Here is a 12903-nt window from a genome sequence, read left to right as displayed (position 1 = left end):
CCTCTGCTGCCTTATTTGAGTGACAGGCTAACAACCAGGTTAGCCAGTGTAGTCTTTTTTAACCACTTTCCTCACTCTGAGTCACTGCCCTAATTCTTTGATTTGTTCAGTGTTTGAGGAGAAGCAAAATGGAAATTCAGTCTGATTATCAGGCTAACAGCTGACTCGGATTTGTTGTTGTGTACTTGTTACTGTAAAGAAGTTGCAAAGTGTCAAAAGGCAACAAACAGCCTCACATTTATCCACAATTCTTCCATATACAGTGTTGAATCCAGAATGAGTTTTTAACAAAGTCAGAGAGCAGCTGGTGAACACGGTGGAGCATTTAGCAGCCGAAGTCGTTGGTGGAGACTAAAACAGAGCAAAAAGGAGACTGGAACATTGAACTTCACAAAGTGGATTGAAACCTGACTCCAAATGAATGCTAATGTGTCTGCTGGCTGTGTTAATAGACAACTGTCTGCTAACACATTAGCTATGTCAACTTTATATGGTGATAATATGTAGATCGTTATGTTTACAGCCTATTTCACTGCCCTCAGGTAGTAAAAAAAAAAAAAAATCAGTCAGTGCTGGTGGCTTTGGCCTTTTGTTCCCTTATAACCAAAGATGCTAAATTCTCTAATTGTTCAATGTCGTCTGCTGTCTGAAATTACATTTTAAAAAGTTGATCAGAGGATAAGTGAAGAAGATTATGAACCTGACCACACATTTGGTACCAATTTTTAGCACTTCAGTTTGTGATAGTGGGTGTAACCAACACATGGGTACCAAACAGGATTTGTGGTTTGACTCCCACCACTAACTTTTACTTGCAGGTCCAGATAGTTCAACACACATCTAGTGTGTAACTTTATAATGACTGATGGAAATGTGTACAAATCTGCAAAACTAAAATAAGCATCATGTCCTTGCGTTTCCAGACTGAGCTAAGTCACCTTATCCTGCTGCTGGTTTCCTTCTATTCTCATAATATTTTGGCACAGTTGCATGTTAAGCCCTGCGTCTCCGTCTCGAGCGCTGCCTGTGTGGCCCGGGCACTTTTTGCCCTCACCATTGTGCACCATGCCGTGCTGTGAGTGCTGTAGTGTGCCGGGCTGGCCGATGGCAGCGTGACAGCGGCCCTCCCAGCTCGTGTCCCCCCGCAGCCTCGGCAGGCCCTCGCGCCCCTGGACAAATGTCCCGTTTGTCATGCAAATGGAGGCTGCGTTTTCAGCTGCACTGATACTAAATTTGCTGTTTCGACGAGCTGATTGTTGGTCTGCTTCCAGGCCTATAGTGGCTTTTTTTGCTGCAATAACAGTAGAATTGTTCAGAGCATTGTTCAGATGATCCACTAACTGTACTTCTCTTTTCAGTGTGGGGAGGGGGGTGGGGTGGGGGTTGACTGAGTAAGCATGCATGCAGCAACTTCTCTGGTGGCAAGAACCATGAAATAATTCCTGTTTATCCCAGCTTTGTTGCAGACTTACATGCAAGCAGAGGCGCATAATGCAATTTTTTTGGGCAATGAAGCTGAATATGAGCTGGAATAACCCTTGTTGTGATGGCAGCAGGTTTCCAGATTTCCCCGCCAAGATAGGATGAGAATCAGGGTGAGGATGGGGTGAGGGAGGGGGGGTGTTGCAGTGTGGCACGGCCTTGCAATGCAAGACAGTGGATGTGAATAAATGAATTTACTGCAGGTGGATCTAGACGTTAACCTGCTCCACCTAATTGTTGCACGTGTGCTTCTTCCTTTTTGCCGCCACTCCTTTTTTTAACTTTCAGCTCTCCAAATTTAGAATTGTCTGAGAACCGTACGAAGATGGAAGTTACAATTTGCTTCCCTTTCTCTGTAGGCAAATTTATTTGCACTACACTCCAGCCAGCATGCATTCGAGATCATCCTTCTCCTGCAAAGAGCTGTTCTCAGCTACAGCAGAGGCACGTCTGGCTTTCTATTCATCGACCGTCTGGATTTGAGACATCACTGTATGTCAGCCCAACGAGAATGTAATTATTCCCAATATTTCACTCCACATTTGGATAGTGATTTAGGAAAGTGACTGCACTGGCAGCTATTTTCTCTGGCTTGAATTTTAAAACTGTTATAAAGGCATGAGAGCGCTCTGGAGGCACTGTTAATGCTGACATTACCCAACAGCCAGCACTTTGTACAACTGTTTGCTTTTTTCAGAGCACTTATGTTTTCTACTTGCATCGACTAAAACAACACATCGCCAGCCTCAATTAGCACCTCAGCAGTGATAGGAAATAAGAAGTATGTTAGTTAATTGGTGACTTATGCGTTTTTGTGTGTGTATAGAAAGAAAAGAGCCCCCTTGTTATTTCTGTTTTTTTTTTTTTTTTTTTTGGTTGGGGGTGGTGGGGGGGGGGCATCTTCGCTGAACAGAATCTACCTGCTAACTGCTGTCAGATCAGTTGTGTGTACGGTGTTGTGCTACTAACAAATAGGGCTGCAGCTGAAGTTTTTTCATCATTGGTTCATCTGTTGATTTTTTTTTTTTTTTTTTTTGATTCATCGACTGTTTAATTTATGAAATGTCCGAAAATCAGTCATCAAAGTTGCTTACTGTTGATCAGCTATGTGATGAATGTGCTACTTGTTTCAGCCTCATTAGTGAATGGTCATTTCTGAAGCCCTTTCAAACACGGGGATCTGTAATATTGCTGACTCCATATATCTGTTGATGTGATGGATTGTGGGATTTCAAACAGCTTTCCCTCACACAGTTACAGATACAGCTGCTCTGTGAGAGGACAGCTAAGCTAACAGGCTGCTGGCTCCAGCTTCTTATTTAGCATACAGACATGAAAGTGGTGTCAGTCCTCTTATGTAACTCTTGTCAGGAAAGCAAATAAGCTTAATTGAACTATTCTGTGAAGTTAGACATGCTTTCTAATTTTCTCCATCTGTGACTTGTATTAACTTATTTTGAAGTAATAGGCATCATTGTCGACCACAGAGAGTGTGGGGGACATCTGCATCATTCTGGCAGTATTCTGTTACTGTTAACATTACATAATAAAGTGAACATATGATAGTGGCTTAAAAAAGACTGATAGTAAGCAGCAGAACAGCAGAATTTCTGATTTGGCTTGCTCTTGATATTCACATGTTGTTGTCAGCATGCAGTGGTCACCTGTGTAATGTGTGCTAAGGACAAACATGCTCAGAAGGCTCCTTTACACTGTGTGGCTTCATGAATCAGAGTTGTGCAGCCTTAATGACTAGAGCTGCTGTTATGATAACTGATTAATCATTGTCATTCTTCTAAAGCAAAAATTCCAAACATTTGCTGGTTAAAGCTGCAGATGATTTGATACTTGTCTTTGTCACTTCTAAATTGAATATTTTGGGATTTGGGTCTGACAGGCTACTGATGAACAACAGTACGACAACTGTGTACAGGTCAGGGTGTTACTGCACGTACAGGGTTGTGGTGCAGGAAGTGAGTCGTTCTAGATGAAAGTTGAGAAAAATATGAGGTTTTTATGACCCTTGTAACGCAAGCTAAGCAGCCAGAATACGGCATTGAATAACAGAATACACTGGCCAGTGGAGGATTAAAGGCATCATTTTTCCCTGCATGCTTTTTTTCTGTTTACACTGAAGCACTATGATTCAACATACAGTCCAACACAGACTGTGACAAAGACTTTATCAGGCCCATCTCCCACAGTGTCACATGCAGTGAACCTGCAGGATCTCTTATAGGTACAGTGCAGTGCGTGTTGTGTCTGTGCAGGTGTGGCTTCTAGTGTTTGTCCTGGACTCAATCAGTGGAAGCGGCGTCCTTGCTCTGAGGCCACCTGAAGCTGACACCTCTGCACTCTCCACTTCCTGCGTGTGTCATTTAAGTTGAGCCGAGTGCAGAGGAAGTGTAGCATGAGCCGCTGACGACATGATTCCCAAAGGAGCGTCCAACAGCTGTAACCTAAAGGAGCTGCCATCTTTGGAAGTGTAGAGTATCTCACAAACTGCCAGAGCGGTCGGCAGGGCGGCAAACAGCCGAGGGCTCCAGCTGGAGTTATTTTGAAATCTCTCTCTGCTACCAACTAGCTGACCCCCCCTCCCCCCTCTGCGCTGCTCGCTGTGTTGCTGTCTTTTCCTGTCCTTCCTTGTGTCAGTGATTGTGGTTGACTGCCTCCCTCCCTCTGTGATTGATCTGTCTTCCTCTGGCTCTGTGGAATTCCATTGAGGAACATTTGGGATTGTTGGAATTCCAGCCAGGAGTGCATGTGTGGGTTAGCAGCGGGCACCATGTGTCCCCATCATCCAGTGCTCATTATCACGCAGGCCAGCCACCGCCTGCCCTCACACACCGAGGTGCTCTGCATGCACTCTGTCTCTGTTCCCGCACACGCTGACTGCCCTGCAAACCTTCCTGTCAGCATAATTTTTTTTTTTTACTGCTCACAAACTGACATGCATGCATGACGAGGCTGATTGCATGCTCATATCGGGCGTGGCAGAAACTGGGAGCATTGTCGTCCTCAGCTGTTCTCCTCCCAGTCACTTCTTGAGAAAATGATAATTGCGCATGTTACAGCAAGGCCAATTACTCCCCTTCCTTGTTCTCGCTGGTTTCAGTGGGAACAAGGAGTGTCCCGACACAGACACCCATCTCATGTGGCCTCCCTCTGGCATTTCACTGCATACTTCAGCTCATGTGCTGCAAATCACTGGGAATGATATGTACTGCTGCTTTTAATTAACCCACACTGCCTACCACAGTATGCAAGTTTAATGCTGAGCTCAGCAAGAATAAAGGAAGGAATTGTGTATTTGATATTTTTAGATCGTGCATCGTGTTTCCTTGTCAGCTTGGCAATAATGTGCTCTAGACACTATTGGTACTGTATTTAAGAAAGTTTTGAGGGATTTGTACTTGACTTGAGTGTTTCCATTTTATGATACTTTATACTTCTACTCCAGTACTCATAGGAAAGTGTTGTAGTTTTGATTGGTCTTTATACTGAGGCCCAGTATCAAATTAATTTACCAGATTCAAGACTCCACCTCAAACCAGCTGTTACATTTAATTGCTCCTTAAATGTTAATGCATCACTAATAATAATCCCATACTATATGATATTTGTGCAGAAATGTTTATTCAGTTTTAACTTCAGCAATTTTAATTAATTATTTGTAATTGAAATATTTTATGATGAGAACATTTGCTGGTTGAGTTTCTCAAATTTCTCTTACTGTTTTTCTCTGTTTTAAGTCATTGTCAGTTGAATATCTTTGGGTTTTGGACTGTTGCAAGTCAAGACATTTGTCATACATATGTCACCTCAGGCCATTTCATTTATATTGATTAATTAAAAAATTGGCAGATTTATTGGTTGAGTTGTTAAGTTGCTTCAGTTCATAGTTCTGTTTTTTTTTTTTTACAGCCGATGACCTTACTGTTTTGGTTCAGTCTCACTACCCTCATTAGCATAGCAGCAGCAGGCAGCTCTTTTTCAGGGACTAACCCACTGTCCACTGTCAGCAGCAAACAGCAGACAGACACAGTTAGAGAGCAGCTGGTGAACATAGTGGAGCATTTTCCTCCCTCAGGAGGTGGTGGAGACCAAAAACAGAGCTAACAGAGAGGGAATACTGGACTTAGATTCATAGATGGACACAAACTCCAGATGAATGATCATGCTGCGCTGTGTCTGCTCGATGTATAAATTGGCAGCTGCTTGCTAATGCCATAACTACTACCACAACATTAAACCACTGATAGGTAGAGTCAATAACATAGATCATCTTGTTACAATGCAATACTCTGCTGTGAAACCTTGGGTCCTGACATTCATCTGGATGTTACTTTGACACATACCACCCACCTAAACATTGCTGTAGACCAAGCATAGCCCCCGATTGCAACAACACTCCCCAGTGGCAGGGGTTTCTGCAGGAGTTGGAGGCCAGGTCAACACCATGGACTCTTCGTTGTGTTCCTGCTCCTCTGAGCAGATTTATGGTGTGGTGGGAGCACTGTCCTGCTGGGGGCAGGCCCCTGCCATTGTGGAGTGCTGTTGCCTATGGAGGGTCTACTTAGTCTACAACAATGTTTAGGTGGGTAGTACGTGTCAAAGTTATATCCAAATAAATGAAGGACCCAAAGTTTCCCAGCAGAATATTGTATTGTAAAGAGATTATCAGTGTTATTCACTTCACCTGTCAGTGGTTTTTATACCATGATTCATCAGTGTAGATGTTGTGTTTACCACTTGTTCTACTGCCTGCAAGGTGCCAAAAAGATTAGGTACTTAAAGTTCATGTGGATGCTGATACTTATGTACTTTAACCTTTTTTTCATTTCTTTCCCTGCAACAAAGGACTGTTTTTATTATCAGTTAATCTGCCATTTTATTCAATTAATTAATAAAAAATAGTGATAAGTTGTCATTAATTATTCTCAGAGCCCAAGTTAAAATGGGTTATAAGAAATATATTAGTCTGATCAACACCCCAAAACCCAAAGATATTTAATATACTCTCATGGTCAGAGAGGAAAACCAGAAAATATTCACATCTGAAAGGCTGAAACCAGTGATTTTTTGCATGTTTCCTCGAAAAATGGCTTAAAGATTTTATGATTCATCAAACCTTTGCTGTTGAATTCCCTTTCAATAGACTAATCGATTAATGTTCCAGCTACAGTAATGATCTGAATACTTCTTCCATCATTGCTTTGTATTACAGTACAAAGCAGAGCTCAAGCTTATTCCTGCCAGCCAGATAGATTACATAATCACCTGCCCCTCTGACCCCCCACCACCTCCTCTTTGTTCTTTCTTACACCTCTTTTTACTTCTCTCTTGTTCTTCTCAGTCAGTAGCAGCAGGTTTGGAGCAGTGCAGCTTCCCAGATGCTGAATCCTGAAGTATGTCATTGTATATGCAGCGCTGAGTGGCATGTCACTTTGATTTGCATGTATTCCTGCTGGAACACCTGCAACACCACCACAACATGCTGCATGCTAGTACCTGCCTCCTGTGACCTACTGCACTTATTGTTTATGTTGGGACAGCTGTGTGTTGTCTGTGTGTGACTGTGTATTAAAGTGGACTGAAATGCACCGAGCACGTTGATTAAAGAATAAATCTGTCCTCTTCCTCTGAGGAGCGTGCTGCCTCTTGTCTCATGATCTCAGTGCAGCTGTGAGGCAGAAGAATTTCTCAGTCAGTCAGTGTACGCACCCATGGAGAAAGAGAAAGGATGCTGTCGCTTCATTGTAATCACACAGTGAACCCTTTGTTCCAACACTGTTTGAGGTCAATCATCTGACAAAGGTTCCAGGTCTGGTTAATGCATATGAGAGTATTTAGTGTCCCTCCTCCTCATGTGAGATACAGAGGTTGTGTTTTCAGTCACTGTTTGTTAACAGGTTATCTCGTGAACAGATTTCATAAGGTTTGGTGGGAAGTTAGACCGCAGGCCAGAAAGAGCTGATTCATTTTTGATGTGGATCTGGATCCTTTAGGTGTGAAACAGTGCAGAAAAAAACTAAACAAATTTATGTGCACAAATTCATAAATTGTGGCCTTCAAAATAATAATTCATGAACATTGATTAACAGAACATTGTCAAGAGGAGCTTGTTCATTGGTGCACCATTTGCACCTGTGCATTTCTATTTGGATGATATGTACAACAAGTAGGGCTGCAAAATTTTGGAAATTTTCAAAATTGGAAACTTTTATGGAATTAATGGAAATATATAGAAGTTATAAACTGGAAATTTGTTAAATTGCATGTTAGTCTGTAACAGGGAACTTAAATGCAGTTGTAAAAAACTCTGCCCTGCACTGTGCATTCCTCCAACACATACACAGATCATTTCTAGAATCCTGCTCACTACAGCCACTCTACTGCATCTGAGCCCATAGACTACATCTAGTCAACATCAGTGTTCGTTGACAATTTGAGTCTGGTTCTGTTCAAGGTTTCTGCCTCCAGTGTGAACTGTTGGGTCTCTCTTTGTAAAAATGATAATATAAAGAGTACAGTCTAAACCTGCTCTATATGAAAAGTGCCTCGAGATAACTTCTGTTGATTTGGAACCAAAAAAATAAAAATTGACTTTACTTGAATTTGAAAGGCTAGCTATCATGATGCTAGCTAGCTCAACTGTGATGCTGTTTCTTCGGCCAGTTTTCTGTTCCTAGACTGTAGGTTAGAGTTTGATTTAGCAGCTGGTTGAGGAGTGTCCATCTCAAACTATTTCTATTCATTTATCCAGCATCAATTGTAAAATATTTTACAAATTTCCAACTTGAAATATTTCCCAAATTCCCCAGCTTAACTTCCCTTGGAAAATTTCCAGAAAGTTTCTGGAAATTTACTGGAAACTTTTGCAACCCTAACAAGTCCTCTGGGACATTTTGTTTCTCATGTTTATGCATCTTCACTTTTTAAAATTTGGGTTAGGGGTAGAATTATGGGTCAGTCACTACAGAAATGGTGACGCAAAAAGCAAAAACTGCGTAGGTAGAGTTAACATGTTCTCACCCTGCAACACTGCCTCAACTATAGTTCCATATCTCTATCCAAAATCAGGACAAAACTGCAGTGACCCCTCAGAGTTCTTATACTGCCACTGACTGACTAACTTTCACCATTTATTTTGCACTCTGTAACAGCAGGACTGAGGTCACAGGTTGGTGCATCTTCTTTGGAGCGGCTGTGGCTCAGGAGGTAGAGCAGTTGCCCACCAATCAGAAGGTTGGTGGTTTGATTCCCCGCTCCTCCAGTCTGCATGCCGAGTATCCTTGGGCAAGATACTGAACCCCATCGGTGAAAGACCAAAACTAATTTATAGAACAAGTATGAATGAATGTGTGTGTATGTGTTAGAAAGCCCTAATTTATAGAACAAGTGTGAATGTGATCTGTAGTGTGAGGCGGTTTGAGTGGTCGAAAAGACTAGAAAAGCGCAGTAAGTACAGTCCATTCTCAGGTCAGTAATAGAGGAGCATGCTTAATGTTGCAGCAGGCAGGCAGCTGTACTGAGTCGCATTCAAACACACTTCACATTGATATCATTAGGTTACCATATTTAATAAAACTGCCCTTTCAGCGCTAATTTAACATTGTTTCAGTACAGGCTGGAAAGACTTGTTGCAGGTGTCCTCCCTGAGTGTTTTCTAGTTTTCAGTGTGTTGGATACGGGGCTGTTAGCAGAGAGTTGGTTTCCAGTTACTATTGTTGTCTGTGTAAATGTATGTAGGAGGGGCCCAAAGTGACATTTTGGTGCAACAAAGCTGCTTTGGAAAGTGTAGACCAGGAGGCAGGCAGCAAGAGGCCACCAGTGGAGGGCCACATAGCACAGCAGTGTCACACCCTGCTCTGTTTGAACAATCCAGGTCTCACTGGTGTGTGTGTGTGTGTGTGTGTGTGTGCGTGATATTCCTTCAGGACAGCTTTTTGAACAACTGATCGTCCACAGCGACATTTGTTTGTGTTTTCTCTCCTGACAGCAATGTGAGAAATTCCAGTTATTCCTCATCCTTTGAAGAGACACACCTTCAGTTTTACTTTTAATAGCATGTTATGACATCAGTGGGCGGCGCACAGTGTGGTGACCTTAAATATTACCTTAAAGCAGAGTGCGTCAGCTGCTCAGAGTGTCACACACACACTTCTAAGTATTCGCAGAGAAACAAAACACAAGCTGTTACAGATCCAACATGGCTGCCCCTCCTCCTGGCTTCACCTTTGTCAGATCAGGTCTGTGCATATGTTTCCTGCAGCAACCTCTGACTGGGTTCAGCCAGTCTGAGGAGGTTTGAGCCAGATGCTGTCTGCAGACAAGGCAACAACTCAAACATACACACAAGCACACACACACACACACACATGGTCACACCCTCAGGAACACTGTGACGCTCCGTTAACAAGGCACTCTGGCCGTTAAACCGTCAGTGCAGCACCTCCAGATGGAGCGAGCACACCTGGGCTGCCAAACCTCCTCCTCCTACTCCTCTCCTCCTTCTCCTTCTTTTTCTTCTGGTTCTCAGCACCCGCTCCATTCAATTAGGATCTGGAGTCACTTGCTGCATCCGACCGTAAGTGTAGATGATGAAGTGAAGCGCCAGTCATTGCTGCAGTTGCTATATGAGCAGGAAATGTGAAAATGTAGACTGGATATGAAGCATAAGAAGTGTCCTGTTGTTGGTCTTAGTTTAGATTTTTGTGACCTGATCCTGGCAGAATCAATCAGAGAGTGGTGGCTGCAGGACATTTGAGTCATTTTGCATCAGTGGGAGTTTTTAAGTGCCTGTTGGCTGTTGTGAGCTGCGGACTGAAGCGGCGAATCATCATTTGACACTGAATCTTCCTGGAGTGCAGATACTTTTAGTCACTTGTTTAACACAAACCTGCCACTCTGAATGCTGTGAAGGTTTGATTGAGGTTTGTTTCCTTGTCTCAGTCTTGCTTCAGTCCTCATAGAAAATGGCTACACGTGATATGTTTACAGACTCCACTGTTGCTTAAGGGACACAGAGAGTAAAAGGTTGACCAGGATGAACCCTGATCAACTGATCTCTCATCCTGAGCTATGTTAAGAAGTTAAGTATGCTTTCATCTTGTTCTGTGCTGTGCTGCCAGTGAAACCATCAGCCTCTCTGGAGTCTCATCAGTCTGCTCTCTCTGCTCTTACTTCACTCAGATCAAACTGTTACACAAGTTTGCACAAATTCAGATATGTTGGAGTGACAGCAGGGGATTAAATTAGAGCTCAAACGATTAATGAACTTATTAATCAGTAATCAGTTTGATTGAGCAGAAAATTCAAAATTAAGTCACTGTTAAATGCCAAACATTCTCTGGTTCCACCTTCTCACATGTGAGGATTTCCTGCTTTTCTTTGTTTTATATCAGTGTAAACTGAGTGTATTCATCAGTCAGACAAAGCAAGCAGTATGAAGGGTTTGGGCTCTGGGGACTTTTGATGAGCATTTTCACTATTTTATTAACTAAAGGATAAGGTGATTCATAATAAAATGAAAATAATTGGTAGTTGCTGCTCTAGATTTTTTTCAGGTCAGAGAAACACCTGGATTACTGAGGCTCTGACTAACAAATCACTTACTGAGTCCTTCAAAGGTTTAGATAAAGGAGAAAGCAACATTTGACACTACGGCTTAGTACAACCAGAGACGTTAAAGGGGCAGATACATCAATACTATGAGGAAATCTCTGACAGTTATTGCCTGATGGTAAACAGTATGTTGTCATCTCACCCGGCCCTTGAAGGTGTTATTTCTAACGTCAGAGCTTTCTAATGATGTTTGCCTTCATGCGTGTGTTTCCAGGTAAGAGGAAGCCGGTGCTCAAGCTCTCCAAGGAGGTGTTTGAGCAGCCAACTCCTGCCGCAGTGTAAGTCTTCACTACATACTGTTTACATGCACACCTTCATCATGTCCGAGCTTATATCTCTGCTAAAAGGCTTGTATTGATCCTCACGTTCCTGTTTTGCACATTCCTTTTTAGACCTGACTGATTTTAAACCAAAAATGAAAAGCTGACAAACAGCAGTAACACATTGGGAAGGAAGCGTTGTTCCTGCTAATGTGATCATTTTCAGGCTCTCACATTCAGGTGTCTCATAGCGGGTACAGCAGCTTGTCCTGGGTATTGTAACATGAACAAAAACCTGCACGATAAAGTTTTAATTTCTTCAGATCACACCCCTGATATTTGCACATTTTCAACACAATAACAGGATTATTTGTACATTTTGTTTTTCCTCTCAGTCTTGTTAACATGAAGCTCAGAGCACAGCCCCAAATCATCCTGAGCTGCAGAAAAACCAAATATTCCAGAATCATCTTCGTTAAGAAACCTGCAGCAGCAGAGGCGTTTTGGATTTCAAGGCAACGTCATGTTAAATGTCAGAATCAGACTGTTACATTACACATTCTGTGTAAATCTGTATTTTTGTTGCATTCGCACCACTGATTTAATTTATTAAAGATTTTTATTTTATTTATTTTTAAAATTTCATTTTTTATTTTGGTTTTTGAATTGTATTTTTCAGTATACCTTTATTTTATATGTCTTTCTTTTATTCATTTTAAATCATCATTTAATCTTAATTTTCATTTTATTTGTTTTTTTAATTATATTAAAATGTATTAATTTAAGTTGCTTTAATTGATTCTCATCTGTGCACTTTCAGGATTTTGTTTCTTTTCTCAAGTATTTTTTAACATTGACAAAAAAACCCAACAACTTATATTATATATTTATATATTATAAAAACTCTCAAAGTCCACTTACTGTTTTTTTTTTTTCTTGAGCTTTCACATGTCATGGTCTTCAGGGGCCAGTAAAAATCATAAGATGGGGTTGAAAGCTCCAGGAGAAATTTTGTTTTATTTTATTTGAGGTTTTATTTGTTTTATTTTATTTATTTCTCCCAGTGTAGACTGAACCTGATTCTCTCCTCAGACCTGTGGTGAACAGAGAAGTTTAGATTTTCACTGACAAACACGTCTTTAATATCATGTTTGACATTTACCCTCTGCTTTACTGTAACAGTTGTTTTGTCCTCTGAAGTCAAATGTAACCAGTTTACATCTAATGAAATGTCTGTGTGTTTCAGACCCCCCAGAGATTTGGATTCGAAAGCTTGTGTAACCATCGGAGAGAAGGTAATTTCATTTCTTTGGCTTGTTTTTAGATTTTCTTTCCATCTTTGCACCTTTCCTAATCCCATTCAAGGTTTATATTTTTTCTCTCAGTTCTTATATAACTACTGTTTTTTTCCTCCTCCAGTGTATTTTTGGTTGAGTAAGGTCCCTCACTCTCAGTCTACAGAGGTCGGCTTAATAAAGGATCTGTTAGCTGTAAAGAACGCCCCAGTGAACATTACAGCTGAATTGAATACTTG

General features: G+C 41.5%; 1 protein-coding gene across 1 annotated transcript in view; it reads left to right on the top strand.

The window, feature by feature from the left end:
* The window catches only part of map2k6 (mitogen-activated protein kinase kinase 6), a 34211-nt gene that overhangs the window by 2657 nt on the left and 18651 nt on the right, over window positions 1-12903 (top strand). The window contains exons 2-3 of the mRNA XM_018666626.1: window positions 11324-11387; window positions 12616-12664. Coding sequence (XP_018522142.1) covers window positions 11324-11387; window positions 12616-12664 — 113 coding nt within the window. The remainder of the gene's footprint in view (window positions 1-11323; window positions 11388-12615; window positions 12665-12903) is intronic.

Source organism: Lates calcarifer, linkage group LG23, assembly GCF_001640805.2.
Source record: "Lates calcarifer isolate ASB-BC8 linkage group LG23, TLL_Latcal_v3, whole genome shotgun sequence".
NCBI lineage: Eukaryota > Metazoa > Chordata > Actinopteri > Centropomidae > Lates > Lates calcarifer.
This window is presented reverse-complemented; position numbering and strand designations above follow the sequence as displayed.